General features: G+C 42.2%; 1 protein-coding gene across 1 annotated transcript in view; it reads left to right on the forward strand.

Annotated features, from left to right (window-relative positions):
* Positions 1 to 11630, forward strand: part of pcbp4 (poly(rC) binding protein 4) — a 52471-nt gene extending 40841 nt beyond the window's left edge. The window contains exons 12-13 of the mRNA XM_041951882.1: positions 4211 to 4380; positions 11198 to 11630. Of these exons, the coding sequence (XP_041807816.1) occupies positions 4211 to 4380; positions 11198 to 11630 (603 nt within the window). The remainder of the gene's footprint in view (positions 1 to 4210; positions 4381 to 11197) is intronic.
* The last annotated feature ends 12893 nt before the right edge of the window (positions 11631 to 24523 follow it).

Here is a 24523-nt window from a genome sequence, read left to right on the forward strand (position 1 = left end):
ATGCTGTATTAAAAGATATTTCAATATGTTTCGGGGACATGCAACATCAACATTTTGCTACTCGCCAGATTAATTGACAACATTTCTTCATTATGTTGGTAAACTGTCGTCTCTGAGGGCGGGGGCATTGCTTTTTCCTCCTGAATATATTTGCTGTTGCAAATTAGTGGGACAGCATGGACGCGTAATTTGACACAGTTGATGGACAGACATGCAACAGATGTGTAATATTAAAAATAATAATATGCGATATAAGACCTTTGTGTCTGTATCCTGTCCGCTCTCAGGAAAACGCAAAAAATCACAATAAAATAAAAAATAACCTGTTTTACTTTCTTATAATACAAACTGTATCAGCACACCTTTGATGACGGGCCAAGACGGGAGATAAGAGGTTTTGTCAGACCCTGTTCTGTTGGTGATGACTCACAGGAAGCCGTTTATGATTCAATGAGGCCGCTGGTGAGGTCGAACAGCGGCTAAAGGTTTTCACACAAATGGTCCTGACCTGGTTGTTTGTCAGCTGACGCTTTGTCTTCTGTCTCCTGCTGTGTCATTACAGCTAACACACACACACACACGCACACACACACACTTAAATGATCAGAGCCCTTTCCACAAATAGCACATGACAGCACAGAGATCAGATCTATATCAGAGCTTGTCGTCCAAATGACTCGCAGGTAAATGTTTGTGGTGCAGAGAGAAGAGGGAAAGGAATCTTAAAGGGGAAGGAAGGAAGGATGCAGAAAGAGAGCAAACAGTGCAGAGTGAGGAAAGGAAAGATCTGGGTCATAAGCAGATAAAAAGAACAGAGAGGAGGAGAAAGCGAGAGGAGAGAGGAGAGAGGATTGATCGAGTTCAGTCTCTGTGTCAGTGTTTGCACTTCACAAGTTTCATTCACAATGAGTTTAAAGCAGCTGAGGGAGGCTGTGACTCAGCAGGTCTCGCCGCCCCTGAGCAGATACTGAACTACAGACTGCTGCTGACGGACGAGCGACGCATGTGATGCATCTGTGTGTGTGCAGGTGGAAGAATAAAGCACTATGTGTACATGTGCTGCATCCTCCCTGACTGAAAGAGATTCAGAACCAGCTCTGCAGTCCTGTTACACACCTGCCTCTGTCACATGACTTCCTCCTTTGGTCATAATTACCACACCACTAGATGTCGCTGTCGAGCAATAAACGTAAATATAGGTCTTAATAACCTGCTAGCTTAGAGGATAACTTTGGTTTTTTACAACCTGGACCTTATTTGTAGCATTAAATACGCCCATTTACTCACCCAGACAACTTTGGTGGCATTTGGAGTCGTTTTGAAGAAATTAGCCCCAGAGGAGCGGCGCGTATATCCGTATAATGCGAGTACTCGGGGCATCCATGCGCAGCCTCTATATAACGCATAATCTGCAGAAACTCGTTCATATTCCAATATTTAGTTCTGATATTCTGGTGCTATTCCCCTCTGAGCTGGCGTTCGGCTAGTTTAGCTGTAGTTTGGCACAGCTATGGTTCATTATTGTGTATTCGTAGCCGACCGCCGCAGAGTCAGCCGTGTCGTGGCAGGTTGCTCGCAGCGCCCGGCGTTCGGTAATGACATCATCCACGTCAGAGGTAGTTGTCTAGAGACGCTGAATGTTGATAACATGCCACCACGGGCTCAGAGGGGAACAGCACCAGCATATCATAACAAAATATTGGAATATGAACGAGTTTCCGCAGATTATGCGTTATATAGAGGCTGCGCATGGATGCCCCGAGTACTCGCATTATACGGATATACGCGCCGCTCCTCTGGGGCTAATTTCTTCAAAACGACTCCAAATGCCACCAAAGTTGTCTGGGGGAGTAAATGGTCGTATTTAATGCTACAAATAAGGTCCAGGTTGTAAAAAACCAAAGTTATCCTTTAGGATGCACGCTGCTAATTAAACCACATGAACGCTGGGTGTGAAACCAGCAAGGATTTTGTCAGATATTGACGTTAATTTCTTTGAACAATTTGTCTCCCAGCCGTCACAGGTGCTGGGGCTCAATGCCAGAGAGAACGCGAGTCTTTATTTCTGGTGTCAAATTTCCGTGACAAATTAATTCTGTCCTTATCTTCACCAAACAAGCTCTATTGATGTTTGATCTGGATGAAACCACGAAACGCTGTTCTAGCAACTTGTCTGGATCTCATGAAAACAACTTCATGTGTGGAAACTGAGACACGACTTCACTGTGATCACGAGAAGATAAATAGTGATGCAACAGGCGGAGAGAATCATTAAGAGTCATTAACCTGAAATTAATCCCTCTGAGTATCAAAGTATTATTGCATCATGGTCTCTTCATTTTCCCCACAAGTAAACAAATAATTAAACATAAATGATTAAAGTATTTTAATAATATGTGTGTGTATAAAATTCAGGCTAATGAGCCAGAGAGTTAATTAGCTGTTTGTTAATTGATTCTATACACCAAACTTCCCTGATGGGGATCATTAAAATATACCATTGTTATGATTTTTTAATTGGATTACATTAGCATCCTCTCTGGTGTTGACACGGCGACAGTTCCTTCCTCTTCGCTTCCTCTCATAACATTTAAATCCTCTGAATATAATGGAAGCTGTTATTAGCTGTGGTTTTAAGTTGCACTGTCATTAATATGCATTGTTTTGTTTGTCAGAGAGAAATGAAACCTGGTCATTAAACGAACCGAACTCTATTCTGCTGCAAGTTTACCATAAATGGAGACAGAAACGCCCTCAATCATCCGTTAGTATGTCGATATTTGAGCTCGGTCCAACACTCGTTGGACCTCGATGAGAAGAACGGCACAGAAGAAGACGAGCAGCTTCAACCACAGCTGTAGATATTTATAGCATCCATCCCACTAATTCATCACACCTGTAAATCATTCAATACCTCAGTGCTCATTGTTGAAGTCAGAAGGACAAAGAATGGTTCATTTATGAGCTCATATTAAATCAGATTTCACAGGTAAAGAATGGCTCGAATGTAAATTAAAAAAAAATCAATCATAAATAATAAATAATAAGCTAAGCTGACATTTCACAGAAAGCTGTGTAAACTGCAAAATAACAACACAATCAGTTTTACTCTCAGGTTACATCTCACCTTATACATCACGTCCACCTCATCGTTTCACCTGCAGCGTCTCAGCCAAAACCCTGCTGACACGCTCGTTCAGATCAGTTTCTGTGGGTGGATGCATCATTTATACATCTGGCCTCTGGTCGCATTTCTTCACAATCCAATATTTTCAATCTTGTTTTGTTATCATCAAGTTTCTATCTGATCTGGGAAAATTTGCATCAGCACATCAGTTTTCTTATGCAGTACAGCTCCAAATGCAACATGCAGGAGACACGATATGGAAACATGCCAGCTGTGCACGCACACACGCACACGCACACACACACAAACGTGCACACACATGGACGTGCACACACACACACACACACACACACATGGCAGGCAGATGAGTCACAGTTCACCACCTGCTGCTTTTCAATATTAGTAAGAAACAGACAGATAAGAAGAATGGATGGAGAAGATGAAAACATAAACTACACAGAGAAACAGCAGGGTGCAGGCGTGGGTTCATCCATCAGCTGAAACATAACTTAATAAGGTTTATGAAGCTTGTAAAATTCAGTTTGTGCTGAGAATGTGTCCGAGAGGAGCTCAGTCAGCACGGCGGTGCTTACGTCTTGATGAATTCAGTGGTTTCTAATATTTAGTCCACCTCCCTTTATGTCAGCTGAGGAGAACAAATGTCAGCACAGTCTTGCTTCACATAATTACACGACCATGATAATCTAATGCACTCTGCAAAACTGACGACAATCAGCTGTGCTTTGGGTTTACAGCTAATTAGCAAATGTTAGCATTGCTAACACACTGTCACTATGCTCGTATTGTCATTGTGACAATGTTATCATGCTATCATGTTAGCATTTAATTCAAAGCAAGCGCAGCCTCACAGAGCAGCTAGCGTGGCTGTCGACATGTTAATAGAGACACGCTAACTGCTACACGGGCTGACAGACACACAGACAGGCCTGAAAACCACCGACAAGAATATCAAAGTAAGAACATTCATTAAACATACAGTCTTGAGTCAGAGGAAGCCTGCAGTCCTCATTGCCTCTTGAAAATGTCTCTAATCCTAATCCTGTCCATCACATCCTCCCACAGCTGATCGGCTCAATCATCGGTCGCCAGGGCACCAAGATAAATGAGATCCGGCAGGTATCAGGAGCTCAGATCAAGATCGGCAGTCAGCTCGACAGCACCAGTGATCGCCACGTCACCATCACCGGCACACCCATAGCCATCAACCTGGCTCAGTACCTGATCACGTCATGGTAAGCATCCAAACTAAAGGGTACAAGAGTGTGGATACAGCACCTACTGTCAGGTTACGGTGGCTCCAACTCCACCTCAGAACCATAAGATGTCTAAATATTTTACTTTGCTGTTAATGGCACTCGTAGCACCTTCAGCAGTCAGACACAGCACAATCCACCTACTGATGGAGCTACTTTTCCATTTGGAACTAGTTTCTTTGAACTCTGATGGCTTTTTTTAAATGAACACTTGAGTTGAATGAGTTGAGATAACACATGAAACAAGTCTGTCAAGCTTTCTTCTGGAAATCATTAAGTTCAATCATTTCATGTTCGGTATAACTGAGAATTTATATCTAATTTATAGAATTTATTCATTGTCACCATGTGACGGCACTCCCACTTACTGGCAACTACACAAACAGTCAGTCACACGAACAGATCAGGTGCAGAAACTAGACTGAATCCAGGTGAGGAGTTACACCTGGGACCAGACACGTGAAACTCAGCTCACACATAAACAGAGATTTCAGATTCATTAGCTTTAATAAGCCGTGTGTGTAATGAGTCTTTTCCTTCTGGATCAATCAGCTGATTATTTCCTCCATTAATCGATCGATCGTTCGGTTTGGAAACATTGTGAAAATAGTGAGAAAAGTGGTGACGATGAGGCCAAAGTGACGCCTTCACAGTGTTTGTTTAGTCCAAAGCTCCACATTATTACAAACACATTCAGATCATTCAGATCATTCCGAGGAAAAGCAGCAAATCAAACATCTGAAGCTCAAACATCAAATGATTTTACAGCAACAATCACTGAAACCATCATCAGAATAGTTGCTAACTCATCTTCTGTCAACTAATTGATTAACAGTCTGATCGTTTCAGCTGTATTTGTATAAATCTTTGGGGAGTTTAATTCAGAACAAAACATATTTATAAACTCTTGATATGTTTAACATGTAAAAGTCTTCATTTGAAAAGTAACTAGTAACTAAAGCTGTTACATAATTGTGGTGAAGTAAAAACAGTATTTGTAATTAGATACATTGCAGTACTGTTGATAGTACCAGTATCGTGAATTCATTGGTGGCGATGTCAGAAATCATGGATTCAGTTTACACTGAAACAGACAAAATTAAAGGTTTTAAACACAACAAAACAAAACGGAGCCGCCAATGTAATTTAAAAGAAGGATATAATTGATCACACAAAGGGAAGTAATAACAAGTATATAAATGTGCTTTTGATTGGCTGATTTATTAGAAGTAATCAAGTGATCTGTCGGCGTGTCACACACTGTTTTTATAAAACAGATGTAGAAGATGATCAGAGTACTTCCTGCACACATTATAGCAAACAAGTGTAGTTTATGGCTTCAGGTGGAAGCAACCTAAAAGGCCTTCATCATGTGTTGTCTTCCCTCAGTCAGTGCTGCAGCTTATTGTGTCTGAGCGTCACACACAAAAAACATAAAGTCTCATATCACATCCGACAAAAAGCGACAGCCGTATTATCCTTAGCATCACTAATAGCCTGTGGATTTATGTAGTCAGCACAGGATGGCTGCTTTTTGTGACTGTTAATGTTAAAGCTGTGGTTTATGGTTTAAAGCTGCCGAACGTTTGGTCTGATTTCTCTGCTCCTTTTGTCCATGTTGGATGAAAAATATTCATCGTTTCATTTTGTATAACCGAGCCTGCAGAACTGTCACGCTGCAGCAGAACGTCATGAAATATAACTGAGTGCCTCTTAAACAATGACAGTTTAACTTTTTATTGTATTGTGGAGCATCGCTGCAACACGAGTGTACTCTCTGTGCAGGGCATGCTTCACATAGCACACCTGCAGGAATCATTACATGATAAAAAGAAATGAAGCTCCACATCTAACACGGAGAACAAGTTGGTTTTCCTTCGCTCGGCCGTTTAATCAGACTCTGGAGATGCAGGATACTGACTGCCAGGCAGGTTTCATACAAGATACACCCGCCATGAATATGCAAATTCATGATTGGACTCTGGGTGAAATTGATATTTCACTCACCGCTCCTTCTGCCACTGACAGCAGGGAGAATACGTTGGACAAATCACACACACACGCATACACACATGCACACGCACACACACACACACACACACACACATGCAAACACACAGACACACACACAGACACACACACACGGGTCAGCCTCATTCAGTCTGAAATGTCAGGTCAGGGAAGGTGAGAGACTGAGCTGGAGTATCCATGACGAGGACTCTGTTATATATATTTTTTTGAATCAGTCATCAGACAGATGCGACTTCTTCTGCTGGCCCGTCTCTTCAGCAGCTGATCCCAGAACAGCGGCTAAATTAACCCGTCAGACTGAATGAAATGACGTCAGTGTGAGAATATCTTCTCTTTTGTCGACGGCTGTGCTGTCTTGACTATTAACGAGTGGTAGGAAGTAACTAAGCGCATTTATTGAAGTACTACATTTAAAAATACTTTGAAGGCACTTTTTTATTTTACATGACTGTGTTCATTATATTTTACTCTATACTTCTACTCCACTGCCTTTCAGAGGGAAATATTGTACTCTTTACTTCACTGCATTTATCTGAAAGCTGTAGTTACTGTTTACTTTTCAAATCACGATTTTACAACTAAAAAACCATCTGATTAGTTTCTAAAACTACACACATGGGAAAGACTAAACAGCTGGTTGTCTGTTAGTTGTTAGCAGTTAAACCAAAGAATTTTTCCCATATAAACTTCTGACTTGGTTTCATTTAAATAACTTCATTTCTCACAACCCCTCAGATTTATCTATTGACCCTTTGGAGGGTCCCGGCACCGAGGTTGGAAAACACTGGATTAAACCATATGCTACTTATACACTGATGCACCAGTATTAATCTAAATATACCATATAATAATATATATGCAATTTTACTGCAGAATAAGTACCCTGATGCTTTAAATACATCGAATTCTGTAGGAGTTTGAATGCAGGACTTTTACTCAGAATGGAGTATTTCTACATAGTCGTACTGGTGCTGAAGCCAGGAGCTGAGTACTTCCACCACTGTTATGAATGAACTCACAGGTCGCGTGCACAGAAGACCTGCACATGCAAAAACATTCATGCTGCATAATCAACAGCTTATTCTTGTTTGATCACAACGGGCTGCGCTACCTTTGTGCTTCTGGTATTTTTACTGTGGTAAATGAAAGTAGAGTAAAAAGCAAAAGAAAACAGGAAACAGAAATGAAAAAAGAGAAAATAAGATCACCAACCAAAGACAATTATAAGCAGTAAATCCGCTGCTGCCTTTGATCAAACAGGATGAACTGAACCACCTCGAATGCAACGAGTCCTGTTGTGTGTGTGTGTGTGTGTGTGTGTGTGTGTGTGTGAGATCTGCACAGGTGAGCAAGTTAGTAGTAGTAACCTACTCACCTATGTACATCAAACACAACTGTACTGCCACTACTCATGTCTTTGAAATACTGCTGCTGGGTATATTTACATGTAAAAGCACAATTCTGCCAAATTATTTCTCATAAACAACAGTGAAGATCTGAATCTTAATATTTTTAGCTCTGCTACCTGTTCAGACAGAGATTCTGACCATGTTTTGCCAAAATGATGCATGTCAACACCCGTCTGTCAGTGAGTCACAGGCCTCGTGTCCCACAGCGCTCGTCAGAATCTGAGGAGGACACATTTTGAATCTGGTATCTTAACTCAGAGTGAGCCTTCACGTCAGAGCTGAATACTGACGCTTCTGCCCAAAGTACAACTTGACATAAACAATGTTGATTTCAAAATATTGTTTTTAAATCAGCTTCATAAATGTTGCATGAGGAGGGAAATAGATTCAACGTGTTCGTTCGACCTGAAGGACTCACACAGTGTAAACAGAACCAGGAAAGCTGCTCTAACGTTAAAAAAACAACAGCAAAGTTCTAGTTTTTCACAACATCATGACAAAAGTAAGACATTATCCTCAGCACCAAGGCTGCGTTACCAACCGCACAACAACCTCCCCACACCTCCAGAGGGATGTACTACAAACTCAGATTGATGGGTTAGCAGCTATGTTGAGGCTTAAGCCAGAGTTTTCAATGTCACAAAGGTGGCTCTCTGTTATCCTGGCTACATCGCCATGGTTACTGATGCTGCACACAACCTGCTCCTGTTGCTCTTTCACTAATTTCTTCACGAGCGGCACTCAGCTGAGGGAATACGTCACATATGCAAACCTTACCGCACACAAAGAAAGCCTGACGGTGGTAAACATGCTGCGTAGCATTCCCCTCAGATGACCTGAACCTCCAGATGCCCCAAACATCCCAGATTCATAGCATGATTTGGCAGGTGGATCTCCAAATTTTTACCACAGTGGTTCCTACATTTATTATCTAATTGTGTAGTTCTGTCTCGTAGAAGCACGTTTGTCAAAATGTAACTTTAAGACTGTCGTTGCTGTGATGTTTACATCCTGTGTTTTTCAAAATAAAGTACAACCACAAAAAAGCAGACTGACGCACAGAGCAGCTGGGGGCTGGAAATGTTATTCCAGCATGAGATTTCTGGTGCACCATCAGGGTAACAGGCAACAGGGTTCGTGTGCAATGCAAAGGCTGTGGTGCCCTGGAGCCCCTCAATAGGTTAATCACTCAGAAATGTTGCTGATGCTATCGCGGTGTCATATCACCTGCTGTCACAAACCTGCAGCAGCTAGAATATTATATTCTGATCATGTAATGTTCACATTAATTCACAGTTCCTACTACCACACAACGTGCCCCTCTCTTGTGGGGAACTCAGAATCGTGCGTTTGCTCTTTGTGGTTTTGTCAGCGACAAGCAGGGGATGAGCGCTCTGATCTCAACGTGACGCCCTTTTATCTGCTGTTGATTATTCATGCTTTGGAGCGCACTCCCTTTGGACCTTCGTGTGCAATCAGGGAATCTGTCAGACACAAGCTCTCCCTCCACAGTGTGGAGAGAAACTTGAGTGGATATAGTGAGCGTTTCCGTTCGAGTCATCTTTCATTCATTTAGCTGATGGATTTAAGATCGCAGGATCTTTATAGCGTTAATAATTCTGTTGTAGGGGCAAAACTGAAACACAGCCGTTCTAAATTCTTGGGTTCAACAGGCCTTTTCCCCTGTTACACAGACAAACACTGATGCAGAATGAGGTCTTGAGGTCAGTTGTGTAAATTAATTTTGGTTGCTGTTAGATGGTTGTTGATCCGTATGTCCTGGAATTTGCTGAAATTAGCTTGATTTTTCCAAAACAGAAAAAAGTGAAAAGATCCTACAGCTTCAGTCTAACTGCAGTTGCCGGGTGAGATATAGACTCGTTGTTACTGTTTAATGCTGCGTTTAGCTTGAATTAAAGCTATAACGATTCTTTGTTTTTCACAGCGTGAGGCACATTAATATGTGTTACAACACTACAAGAAATATTCTGAAATATGCTGTTTAAAAAATCCCCTGAAAGTAAAGATGTGATCTGCAGCTCGATATCTCACCTGGATAAGGAAATACACATTGTAATGCTGGGTCACAGACCACATCTGGGGTTGGGGTCTGCCTCGCGTTCAGTCAAATATCAGCCTGGTGTAAATAACATCTGTATAGTTTAGGTAAAATAAATAAATAAAACTCAGCTCATGCTCGAAGGTCACCTTTTGTCCATGAAAAGCTAAAAGGAAAAATAAGTAGAGTTCGTACAGCGGCATCCCACTGCCTGTCTAATTTGCATAAGATACAAGCATGCTTATTAATTAATAGCAGGTGTAACTACAAGCCTGTCATCAGATGTTATTATCCAGATAATGTATCCAGACAACAGGCTGCATGTTAACAGCAGGAGGATCTAAATGTTTTGCCCTGAAGAAATGATCCTCTTCAACGTGAACAGCATTTAAAGAAGACCTGGTCGCCCCTCACAGAGAAAGTTTCACTCCCTACTTCAAGCTAGCCTTGTTTGCTAGCCTCTGCTAGACTTTCACCATCAATTCACTGGTCCTTCTAAAAAGCTGAAAGATAACGGTGGAGGTTAAATGGGTGTTTACGACTCATTTGGTTAGAAACATAACAGCATTATAATTCTAATGAAGACAAAACTATGTTGTTAGCGTTTAATAAATACAGCTCCCTTTGGGTTTTGATAGCGTACCTCTGGCTAACACTGTGGAGCTGTTCAATGCTAACAACATAACTTTGTTCATCTGTGTTAAAATTACAATGTTGATAAATGTGACTGCAGGTTAGCCATTGACATGCATTTTGCTAAAAATAATACGCACAACAAGCTAATAGCACAGATGCTAACGTGGTCGTGGAGTGGGACTTCAGCTCTGTTTGGTTTTTGTGCTTCTTCTTCCTGTTTTTGAACCAGAATCATCTCTGACAAAGCTTCCATCCTAATGTATTTATAATGGTTTTGTTCCCTCCTCCCTAAGCCCCCTCCCAAGCCATCACCCCAACTTATACAGCACACCCCCCATCTGTACAGCGAACTCCCCTACAATAATCTGTTGCAACCTCCAGCAAAACACACCTGTCTTATGATTTTAGTTTTGTCAAATTTCCTTTAATTCATTATTATTCTCCAAAATATCCTGTTTGTTTGTTTAGGTTCAGTTTTCTTTTTGGTTTTTACTCTTGATTTCTTTTTAACATGTCTTTTATTTAACCCTCTAACCCTTCTCCATCCAAACCTCCCTCTCCCTTACCCCTCTCCTCCCCTCCCTCCACCCTCCGTCCCTTCCCTCCGCCTCCTCCTCCAACCCCTTCCTCCCTCCCTGCCCCCGTCCCTCCCCTCCTCCAGTTTAGAGACCGCCAAATCCACCGCCCAGTCCTCCTCCATGCAGTCTCCCGTTGACCTGACCATGAGCTTCACCCAGCCCGCCCCCCCTGCCTCTGCCTCGTCCTCCTCCTCCTCCCCTCTGGCAGCGATGGGCGCCGCGCTGCCCCATGCTCCCATCCTGGGTGCTCCTTACGCCCTCCCCCTCTCCAGCCTCCTGGGGATGAAATCCATCCCTTACCTGGCACTCTCCACCCCTCCCGCCTCAGCAGCGGCGGCGGCGGCGGCGGCCGCTATCGGGGCTCCCATGTTACCGAGTTCCATGCAGACAGCGGCGACGGCAGCCGTTCCCGTTCAGGCTCACGCGGCGGCGGCCCTGGCGTCCTACACGGCCAAGATCTCATCCTCGGCCAATGGGATGAAGAAGCCGGAGAGACAGAAGTTTGCTCCGTATTGATGGAGGAGGTGGAATGAAAGAGTTCGCATCACTGAGGTAGCTCCTGGGAACGAGGCTGGGTTTTAGATGGGAGGGCAGTTTTATTTTCTTTCTTTCACTCTCTCTGTTCTTACTTCTTATTCTTTTCTTCTTGATCGCTCAAAACATCAAAGTGGGATAATTGGAACACGTATGAGTTCAGGCGTGATGACGTGGAGGCCATGCACAGCAACACATAAGCCGCGTCAGTCCGTGTGTTAGTCACGGCGAGCAGCCGAGCAGCACCGCTGAAGCAGCTGATGGCGTGCTGGAGCCTGCAGCTCCTCATCTTCAGCTCACTGAGGCTGTTTCTCCTCGTTCTATTCCACCCCGCTGTATTCAAAACTGATCGCTGACCAGACAGAGCAGAACAAAGTCCATATCTGAATGATTCGACCCGTTTTTATATTACATTTCCTTTTACTTCTTCACAATAAAAGCCTCCAGCCGGCTCTCCAGTGGAAAGCTTTTAATGTGAAGCGGCAACAGCAGGAAAAGAACACAGCTGAGAGTGGAGCAAACAGTAAATTCAGGCTCATATGTGAAACTACAAACAGGAACACAGGAGTGAAACCATTCACCAAACCAGACAGACTCAAAGCTAAAAGCTACAAAAGTCCAGAAAGCTGCACACACTTTGAAAAACAGCTTCCTCTGTAGTGCAGCCACACAAACAGGGCAGAGCGCCGCTGGTTGGCTGATACCGAGGCAGCTTTCCTCTGCAGTGAGGCTGCAGTGGAAACATGTCATCACGGCTTGGCACAGCGTGGCTAAAGAGGGCTGACCTCAGGCCTGTGGAAAAACTTTAAGAAATGCAGCTACAGAGGCGATACCAGCGCTGGTTGTAATTTCATATGTTGCTAAATGAGAAACTACAAAAAAAACACCAGTCATTTTCTCTGCAAACTCATACAAACAGTCATGAATAAGTAGAACCTGCTGCCAAACTCCGTTAAGTGATCCCAGTGAGGAGAAACACTTTGTGACAGCCAGACGCCAGACTGCAGTGGCTCATGGGTAATCAGAGATGCATTGAGGGAGGCTGTCAAATTTTCACGGTGATCTCTGTCTAAGCTCCGCGTGTGAAAACGAATTAAAGAAGAGATAGAAGATAAAGAAATAATCGTTCTGTCGTCACCTTTTCACCCGTTCTACGGGACACAAACGCCATGTTTGTGTCGGCGCTTTCTTTTTGCGTGGCAACTTCAAAAAACAACTTTTATGAGGGCTTAAAATTCTCAGAGCCAGGTGAGTGTGGTGAGGATGCCGTGGACTGAAAAGACGAAAATATCCAGCAGAGTGTCTGATCACTCGTGATGCTGACAGCGAGCACTAATTATTAGACAGCATGTGGGATATTTTTGACTTTCCATTTCTCAGCGGTGATTAAAAATGTGCAAAATTAGACAATCGTGTACAGCAGCTTCCTGTGGGTGATGGATCACTATATAAAGCTACTGTGATGCTTTGTTGTTTAGCATTTCTTAGCATCAAAGCTGCGTGTTTCTGTGAAGACATTCACTGGTTTAATAAACCACTCAGGGTCACTGACTCCTCTCTACTTCCCCTTTGTAGATAAGAGATCTTCAACACAGCCATAATTCAGAAAGTCGGCTCAGGTGTCGCAGTTTGCATTAGCTTAAGCCTCCTTTGCACGATAGATGTTCCTTCCTACCCAGAGAAACCAGTGGATGCCCTCTGTCTGTAGGTATCTTGATGTGTTTGATGTATGTATGAATGAACGAGATCTTCTCAACAGCAAGAAAAACACCTGACGTTTAGCCTCCACCTTAAGAGCACACCAGGGGTGGTGCAGTATTTGTTCATTTTGTGTTATTGTACACATTAAATAAGCAGCACATAAAAAAAACACTAACTCACAAACCGAAAGACAGCAATGCATGCTGGGATTTTACGTGCAAACCACATTTCTTCGCATGTCACGTTATGGCTCTTTCTCACCCCTCATTTCTTCACATCAGCTGTCTTCAGACTTCGATTTACATGTTTCTGCATTCTTATTGGTGCACAGAGGTGTGTGACATCATCACACAGAAAACAAACAGAAATAATCAAAATGCATGAAAGGAAATTATTTATTTTCAGTCTTTTGGTGTTTATCTGTGAATCCAGGCAGCAGCTGAGATCTTTTATTGAGAAAAGCATTTGTTATACAAATATATAATAGAACATATTATATAACAATGATGTGCGTATGTCACATGTGTATTACAACAACCTCCCTGTAGTATTTTTAGATGAACTACGTGTTTTTGATTCGGCCATTTATTCATCTTTTAAAGGCGTTTCTCTACTTTTTAAAGGCTCTGCTTCTTGATTCCCTGAACATGAAGATAGGAATGAGCTCACAGTTCAATAAACCATGAAGTGTGTACAGAGACATAAAAAAGTCAAATTCAGCAGCAGGTTGGAGCTTTTATGGCTTTCACGTCATCATTTTCCAATCATCCCACTGAACGTCTCTCGCTAAACGTCTGATGTGTTTGAGTTTAATTCATGGCGTGTTTTTGTAGCTCTGCCCTCATCAGAGCGACTGTGTGATGATACTGACGTTAAAGGTTATTTGGGCCACAAAGCCTATAAAAGCCATAGAGACTTTTCAGCTTTCCCCTCCTCGTCTGTTCTCCGCTCTCTTTTTGTCCCCCGCTCCTGATCCTATTGTATACTCTCATATTTATTGACTAATATGAATATTCCCTCAGAGAGTTTATATCACTGGTCACTAACACTGAGCTGAACGACTCGGCTTTTGTATACAATGATGTCTACTTGTATATGACTACTTCCTTTCTGCTCCCTGTCTGTTTTGATCTTTATTTTTAGTATTTGTTGTATAAAGTTTTTTAAAACGTACAACAGGTTTAAACATGTCTTTCAGTGTTAACGCTCTGTATCTGTTTTTGTTCACAACTCTCATTTGAAATGTGTTGTTTAAATTATTTTTTAACTTATTAAGAGGAGTGTTACATTTACAGTTTTAGACAACATTTCTTTTTCCAACATGGCTGCAGGTAAATACTGTACAGCTGTATCTGAGGTCGTTGTTGTTGTTTTTCTTGATTTTTTAGTCGTGTGAACAAAATTAACTTTGTTTTTGGGGAAAAAACTGTACCATTAATGCTAATAACCAGATGTTTTTGTTAGATATAAGAGTAGTGTTTTCACTCGTGAGCTCAAACTGGACATTTTACCACACACACACTTTCGAACCGGGGATGTGTGTTTGTCCTGCTTTTCAACTTTCAGCATCCACAGAACTAGAATCCAGTAGAACCATCACTTCCTGTCAGAATGAGACCGTAGACGACAGACTGAGAGGTGCAGCAGCGCCACGCTGTGCTGCTCCCTGCAGCTGTGGCAGCAGACACAATCACACGTGGTTTTATTTCCGCTTCACTTGTTGTTTCGGCTTCGATGAAGCGAGGTTTGAAAGCCGGACGTCAGCGTCTTGTAAAGGGATTCCTCAGTCAGTGCTACTGATTGATAACTTTGTCAGCTCTGAACAGATACATCAGGGACACACTGTGATAAGAAATCTGGCTCGACACACTTTAGATCACCTTTTTCCTGTAGAATCAATGGACAGTCCATCACTCACTCATACTGTACTGGATGGAAACGACATTTTATGGTGTTTAAGTTCAGTAATGCATCAAAGCACCTGACTGTAGATGTGAAGTAGACAGACGAGGTGCTTTCAGAGCCGATATAAAAGAACCAAAATAGCAGTCAGCTCCTGGAGCAGCTAGGCTGTGATCCACATGGAAACATCATCAGTTGATGATGGCACGTTCGTAAGCACTGCTGGACGACCGCTCGTTTATGTATTGATATTATTAGTCGTCTATTAGCAGCATCACTTCTTCTAATGTCACATTTAGTTTATTCGTTAAGCACCAATGAAACTTTGTATTATTTATGCCAGAAATAAAAAATGTCATTTTTATTTAATTCTAATTGTTGATAAGAGTAGTGATGAGTAATCACCAATATCAATTCTGGTATTGATAAACTGAACTTCAGGCTCACGCAGCTATTCCCACTCAAACAGTCATCTGCTAAATTTTTAGAACTGAACCTTCATTATACACCAAATGTCAATGCTGTCCATCAGTGGAGCAGAGCCAGGCACTGTGCTTAAATATGAGAGAGTTGTACTTTCCACGAGTATTTATGCTCCTTTACATTTCAGACAGAAATATTGTACTTTTCTCTGCTCTGCATTTACCTGACGGCTTAAGTTACACTTCACATTGAGATTTACATTTAAAAAAATCAGCAGTTTCTAAAATATTTTGCATTGTTAAAGAGTAATCCAGCACCCCCCAGCTGTCAGAAATCAGTGTGTAGTTTAGGCCTCTTGTCACATTACAGATATCTCTGAGCTGTTCCACCAAAGACATATGTCCTCTCTAATCTCACAGTTTTAAAGCGACTCAGCATTTCATTTAAAAAATCAAAGATCAGATCAAAGTCCAGAAACTAAAAACAGATTTGTTCATCAGAACTTTTCTTCTTTCCCATTAATCATCTGACGACCCCTCAGATTTATCAGGTGACCCTCCGGAGGGGCCGAACCCTAGGTTGGGTCCCACTGGCCTGGACTAGCTAACTGAGAGTAGCTCCACCTGCAGCAGCTCCATCAGTAAAACGCTGCTCTAACATTGGTTGATTGATGTATTTGCAACCTAACACTGTCACATGAGACATTTGACTGCTGAAAGAGTATTATCAGCACTTTTTTTTTGCTGATAATACTTGTGTACTTTTACTTCAGTAGGATTTTGAATGCATTGATTTGACTTGTATTGGAGTACTTTACATTGTCATTAATTCAATCTAACTTAATGAATCAGTGTATTTCTTCCAGCACTGTTGCACATCACCGTTTTTTGGTTAACACTTTCGATAACCTGCAGGATATTGATCCCTGGTGATCGGTGGTCATTCTACTCATTGTGGTTCTGTGGCAGAGTCGCTCCTCTGGGTGTGAAAGTAGAAAGCAACGTTTGTTCGATTTTTGATTTTTCCAACTAAACTGACGCTCAGCTCGGTTTACCGCCCTCGCCAGAGTGTCAGAAACTAATGCTGCATGTTTGCTCAGCCTCACTAACACACACACACACACACACACAAAGATCATGTTGATTAATGAGTTACACACACACACCTGCAGATACTACAGAAACACACAGGCCTCGGTCATTGCACTGACTCTTCACTGACAGCGTGAACTAAAAGCAATACCAAACAGAGCCGGACGAGTAGCTCCACATTGGCAGGCAAATGTATGTGTGTGTGCTTTTCAGCTGTAACAAACACATGAATATTGAACTCGATGGGTTGTCGATGCATAGAGTTCTCTGCTCCTTTTGTTTGTTTTTAAAAATAACGATGTGGCATATGAAACGAGCTCACTTATTTTTATAAAGTCAGATAACCTTGTTGATGAACTGAACTGAACTGTGGACACCGTGTTTAATCACACCGCCCATCCGTCCTCTCCACGCTCACTGTGTGTGTGTCTTTGTTCCTCGGGTCATCGTCCACGTGTCTTTTTGCATGAGTCTGACTTGAATTGATGTCTATGCAAAAACATCTCTGTGTGGTTCAGCTCAGTGATCCACGTGAGGGTTCACATGGAGGCTGTGCTGGTGCTTGTCGAGTGCAGCTGAAACGAAAGGGCTACAGTGGACTACGGGTCCGCCTCGCGATGCATCTGCCCCGATGAGCAATTCAGAACGAGTTTACAAGTGCAGAGCGCCTAGTCCAATCTGATATTTACTTCAAGTCAGTGCAGCCAGTCCAATTTAAGTAGCACTGTAAACTCGATAAGTGAGTAACTACAAGAATACAAAGACGGCATCGCAGCTTTCTTTCGACTGCTCAAAACGTGCAGCACAAAGACGTTTGCAGACGTTCGTCATTTGAATTGGTCACAGTGAAGCTGCCTCCTCTCTACACTGAGCTTTGCTAATAAGAAAGAGAGACGAAAGAAAACATTCAATAAGAGATTTATTATCCAATCCAGGTGTTAGAGGTCAGTCACTCGCAGGTGTGCCCATGTTGTTCACATTCACACTCTAATGTTCACTCCCATCTGAAAGCTCAAGTGCTGAACTGTTAGCAGCAGGCCGAGGTGACAAAACACAGCAGAGCTCACATCAGTCAAGAAGCTGGAGAAAAAGGCCGAGTGCCACCCATAATTCCCAAAGGGAAATTAAAAACAGGTTGTAGAAACAAAATATGTCATCTATTTAACACATAAATAGGACTGATTTTCAAACAACACATTTTAGACCTTGGGGTCTTTGTGTCACACATGTAGCCCAGAGTGACCTTATGAACAACAGATCCTTCATGGAAACGGCTGAAAAAACTCAGACTGCACCTTCACTTAATGTGAACCCTTCATGGTTTTTCAGGGGCGTTTCGCAGCTTCACTTGGCTGAACATACATCACAGCTCGTGCAGGTGTCTTTGTTTGTCTGGACACGCAGACAGGTCAAAAATTGCTCTTCGGGGTAAATGTGATGCAAGGATCGGACCCTCGGGACAGCAGGATGGAGGTTTCAGCGACACTATACAAGACGTAATCAAACATAGAGAAGGAATCTCCTCTATAATGATGCTCTCATTCCAAGTTGTACTACAAAGACATACATAGCTTGTACTGCAAACGGATAAACTCACATTCACTCTGAACCGACTGCTGAACAAAACGAGTACGGTTATGAATACTGTATTGCACTTGAACATGAAAAATCCATTATGACAAGATATTCTTGACTGAGTATGACGTACTACCATCTTTCTGTTCTCATTTCGACGTCCCCCTGAAGGTGGGGGGGGTTTGCTCTTCGTGTATCAGCCTGATGTGTCTGTGATTCTGTTTCTTTCCATTCATGTCATGTTCTAATAAATAAAACCCACACTGAAAACACGGTCGACTGAGTCACATTTTGTCTCGCTGACGAGCTGTAACATGATGTCAGAGATATGTGATACACACACAATAAAACCTGTGTTTACCTGTACCTGCATACTGTAGATACCCAACATTGAACTTTAATTATAGTCCAAATAACCGAGGGGGGTTTCTTGACTATGATTATACAACTGAGTCGTCTGCAGCAGCATCCACCATCACTGTAAACAACAGCTTCAGGGTAAAAGGTTTGTTCTGAGTATCATGGACGCAGAAGGAGAAACCAGTGATGATCCTGATTATTAGAACGGTTCTCTTGCACAGCTCAACTCACAACTGTCCTAACTGCTCGGAACATGTTACGCTAATGTTACAACATAACACATACATAACATAAAACAACCGTTACACTGCACACTCCAGTACTTTATTAATAACATAAGACATGGTTGGATGAGAGATGAGTTTAAACTCATGTTGATAAATCAGCTTCCAGACAAACAAATAAAAAGCAAAGTGCCAAAGATCTTTGTTGAAATGTGGATGTGTGCTCCCAACTTTGACAAATGTAGCAGCGGCCGTGTGAACCAATCAGACGGCAACAGCAACCGGACGTTAAGAGACAAAACCAGAAAATAGAACAAAAGTAAGGTCAATAATGTCCACAGGGCGTCATCACTGTAATGACTGGCCCCAATACATGTGCAGTCATGCAAACACACACACACACACACACACACACACACACACACACACACACTTAGTTTCATTCTGTTCTTATGGCTGAGAGTTGTGCAGAACAGCAGAACAGGCTTTTCAAATTAATCCACAAGCAACGACGTTCATTTTGATAAATTACACAGCTGAAGCTTCAGGAGTCTGCTGATATATCCCCACACAGCCATGACTGCATTTATACGGCGCCATGACTGGGTGACCACTCCAAGCACTTAACAGCACAAGCCAGCATTCGCTCAGTCACCCTTTAGTGGCAGAGGCCACCATGCAAGCTGCCCCCTGCTCATCAGGAGCGATATTCACACCCATTCACAAACCACCCACCTTCTGATTAGAGGACTGACGCTCTACCTCCTGACCCAGACAGGAATGGAAGGAAAGTGAGGAGAAAATCCATTAAATAATAAAGAACACACTCACATGGGATACTGAATGGTTTGTGTGATATGATTTGCAGTAAATGGGATAAAACATCTACCAGTGTTTGATCTTTTAAGAACAGTGCTTAAGAGCAGCTAATGGAAGGTGGGCTACATCAGTTGCAGCTCTTTACTAATCAAGTCCCACGGTGGGAGGGGACAGCAGGAATTAAAGGTGCTACGAGTTGACACAGAGACATGAACACACGCTCTGCACGTGTAATTGTTTTTAAAAGGCTGCTGCCTGCAGGACCCTCGTACCTCTGCTACTCGCTGCTGCTGTGCCCTCTGGAGTCATGTTTAATGATACCTCAGACACTGACATGATGACTGATCGCAGGCTAAAACAACACACACACACACACACACACACACACACACACACACACACACACACACACACACACACACACACACACACACACACACACACACACACACACACACACACACACAGGCTATGAGTCGCCCTCTCTATAAACACTGAGAGCTGCCTGCCTAAGATGAAAGTGGGTCTTCGAATAAGAGCTCAGAGCTCAACAGCTGGTCAAATAACACACACACACACACACACACACACACACACACACACACACACACACACACACACACACACACACAGACAGACAGAGACAGACAGACAGACAGACAGACAGACAGACAGACAGACAGAGCCTACCAGTGTGTGCATGTACATATATATTGTCTCTGTATCACGTGTGTCTGTGTGTGTTTGAACATGTCTGGATATGTGCATGTGTGTGAGTGTGTGTGAGTGAGTGCATGTTGTAGTCTTTGAAGAGGAAGCAGCAGACGAGATGAGAGCTGTTCAATTTGCAATAGATCAACGTTATGTTTGTGTGGGTTGTGTTTGTGCAAGACGCACACACACGCGCACACACACTTTATTTCCTCTGGTCCTCTCTCTCAACACGACTCTTACTGACCAAATAGATAAAGACAAGCAAGTCAGTGAGACAGTAATTACATGGATAGCCGCTCTAGTCTGTGTTTTAAACAATAATTAAAGCCGCCTGTTCATTCGAGGACTCTTCTCCACCGCTGGAGATAATTATACAGATGTCACGTCCGTGCTCAAGCTAACGCCAGCGGGGGAGGAACAACGACACGGTGACAGGAAGGATTGGAAATCAGCCGTGTTGCCTCCCATTTAATCGTGGATTTGTTTTTCATTTTCCGTACGAGACTTTTTTCTTGTACGACACAAAGGAATGACAGTAAAAACCAAATGTTTTCAATAAAGTTATTAGTCTTTTCATCTGTCTACCATGTGTTCATTAGACAAATGTATTTTTTCTAGTTCCCAGCAAGGATTTGATAGACATACTTTGAGACTGTCCTCCAAAGAAAAACGAGAGCATCAGTCCCTCTGGCAAGTGAACCCAAAATCACCCAGACATTTGTTTATGTTGAAGTGACAGCGTCCTCTAGTGGCTGCACTAATCATGACTCTTGTCTGACTGGAGTAAAGGAGGAGGCTGTGTGAGTCCATGAGGGGAGGAGGTCGGGCTGTGTCCACATCTCGAGTACAGTCTCACTCTGCCTGTTCAAACAGGGATTCTCTCCTATTTCCTGTCACATGACTGCTGTCCCGCCACTGTTTTATCATTGACTGTTGACAGGAAACAGGAAGTGAATAACAGCCCCTGTGTCAAAAGGCCGCTCTCAATACCGAACACACCAGCGTTGTGTCTCCTGAACAGTGATCAACAGTAACTGAGTACATTTACGCAACTACTGTACTTAAGCACAGTTTTGAGATACTTGAACTTTACTAGAGTATTTTCATTTTCTGCTACTTTCTACTTCTACTCCACGATGACTCAAAGGCAAATACTGTACTTTTTACTCCACTACATTTATCTGCATAGTTACTAGTTACTTTGCAGATTCGGTTTAATAATGCAAAATATAATCAGCAAATAAATTATAATGTATGATGTTATAGGTTAAGATAAAACTTCATTGATCTCTGAGGGTAAATTTAAACAAGTATACAAAGCAGTTAAACTACATTTAGCATCCTCAACAGCAAGTCATGAACACAGTGATGCATCAAAGATTATAAATCAATAACATATATTATTCTGAGATATGCCGTCCTGCACAGTGAGTACTTTCACTTTTGGTACTTCAAATACACTTTGATGCTAATACTTTTGTACTTGAGTAAAAACGTAAACACAGGACTTTTAGTTGTAACAGAGTATTTCTATACTGTTTATAGAAACTGTGTACTGTATTGCTACTTTAACTTAAGAAAAACATGTAAAATATTGAGTTTCTGTGGTATTGTTATCAGTTTTTATTGAACTTGGACTGTGCTGTGGTCCCATTGTGTTTTCCAGCTAATAAGTCCCAGATAAAAAGTCATCTGCAGGCATCTATTTGCAAAAAAATATTCAGGTGGAAATAAAAATATTCTACTTCAGCGTGTTCAACCTTCTCTTACTCAATGCCAGTAGGACTGACAGTGATTCTGACTGTTCAGTTACCAAAAGAGATCGAAACCACACATGTTGAAGAACAGCTCTCAGTTTACTTTGGACAAGCCTTCAGTGGGTAATTGTACGTGAGAGTTAAACCTACGTGACCCTTTTTTGTCTTTGTCCTTTTCAAGCTACTTTAAGACGTGCACCTCATTACGTAAAGTTTTACATGTCCGTCTCATGTTTGAATAAACCTCTCATGTAAAAATGTCACCATGGCACTCTACCTGGGTCAGACCTATATGAGAAAATCTGCGAATGTGTTTGCTGCTAGGAGCACAGTGAGCATCCATCACGTTCACTATGCTCTTTAATTGAGGCTTCAACAGCAAAATAAGTTTTAAAACCCATCAGTGCAGCCTGTGAGCAAACAGAAAACGCTTGATTTCCTGCCGTCACATCTGAATACAGACGTACATTAAGATAAAAGCCACCAAAGCCATCACTTCAACAGTTTGATGAAACCAGCAGTGTTACGGCTTCCATGTCTAAACGAGGCTTTAGGGTTTCTGGTCCATCATTCCTGTGCCACAGTCTGGATTCTGAGCATCTGCGTGGAGCCATCTTACTGTAGAAGAACACGGGCGTCAGAAACTTAAAACAATAAATCGGCTGGAAATCAGTGGCAGCATAAGAGAAGCGGCGCTGTGATGAACAGCTGCTTCAGACATGTGCACTCTGCTCCAACAGCAGCTCTCCAGGCTGGAGTTTCAGCAGCTTGTTTCAACTCAATTTCAGATGCAAGGCCAGTGGAAATAAATGGCTTGATAACAAAACACAGAAAACAAGGAACAAACTTCAAAACAGCACAATCGAAGCACTGATTAGTCCAGAGCCGATTATTCATTCTTAACCGAACGCCACCGAGATATTCCACCCCTTTTGAAAAACATTCAACATGGGTGGAACAAACGTATTAACTGCACAAATTCACAAGATTCGTCTCATCCATCGACCAAATGGAAGAAAATACGTCTATTTGATCACATGCAGCAAATGTTGCATGAAATATGAGGGAAAACCAGGAATACAATCTGAATGTTACATAGATATATTATGAAAAATGAGCAGGAGACACGTTAATGAACATACAAAATAACGAGTTGTATCGGAGTGCAAACTGATTCACAGAGCGCATCACAAACTGGATGAAATGAGGCTAAAGTGTGTGTGACAGAACCAGGACGGTCTGGAGGAGACAGCAGTGACTGATGGACTGCAGGAAAGAGTTTACGTACTCTGCTGAGTAAGTGCTTTTTGTAGTCAGGACTATTCTACAGGGGCTGGACACCTTTAATTTTAGCTCAGACACCTGACAAACATTTAACTTTACACAGAATACTGAGAGGGGTTTGTCCTCTGTGCTAGCTGAATATAACCATAAAATTCTAAATCTTCAGTCTCAACTGTCTGTAAATATTTTGCAGATACACTCTTTGGAAAAGCTTTGTGTTTATGCTGATTTCAAATGTTATCTTTTTGCTGTTCTCTTTCTTTCACAGTGTATTTACTTCAGTGAATTAGTAGTGTTTAAAAAAAAGTTCATTAGAGGCATGCTACGTATTAAATCATTATAGGAAAAAGGTCAACATGTCCTCATTGTGACCTGAGTGATCATTTCTTAGTTGGAGGAACTTGATTTTATTTTGTACAGGATATACAGCTTACAGCTTACAGGACCCTCAAACTGGAGTACCGGCGAGTTCATGAAAGGTCGATGATGACGTTATCTCACGTTCCCACCAGGATTCATTAATCTACCAGTACAAAGTGACACTCCCAGAGTCACGATCAAGATTTTTGGCTTGCATACGTGCAGATTGTGTGAAAAGTCTGAACAGAGGTTTTTAAAAAGCTGAAAGCCAGAAGCATAACTCACTAAACTGTAGCTTCAGTAAAGATGTGTAACCTTCAGTTTACCTTCAGTTTAACAAAACAGAAATGATTGCAAATGACATTTATAAGTCAACACAATTGACAACGAGAGACTGAGAGACGCCTTCAAATAGCTCTGAAAAACAGCAGGTTGAAACAGGTTCGTTTGTCCAGCGTGCAAAATAAGAAAGTGCTTACTGGATTTTTGTGAAAAAGACAAAAGACATGGAACCTACAGACACACACACACCCACCCACCCACCCCCACCCAGCTTATGTCTGAGCTGGGCACGGATGGAGGGCTTGGCCTGACTGACGGCACTTTGTTCATCCATCCAGCCTGTAGATGCAATCCAATCCAATCAACTCTGGGGGCCACACACA

This window comes from Chelmon rostratus, chromosome 2 (genome assembly GCF_017976325.1).
Source record: "Chelmon rostratus isolate fCheRos1 chromosome 2, fCheRos1.pri, whole genome shotgun sequence".
In the NCBI taxonomy this organism is placed as follows: domain Eukaryota; kingdom Metazoa; phylum Chordata; class Actinopteri; order Chaetodontiformes; family Chaetodontidae; genus Chelmon; species Chelmon rostratus.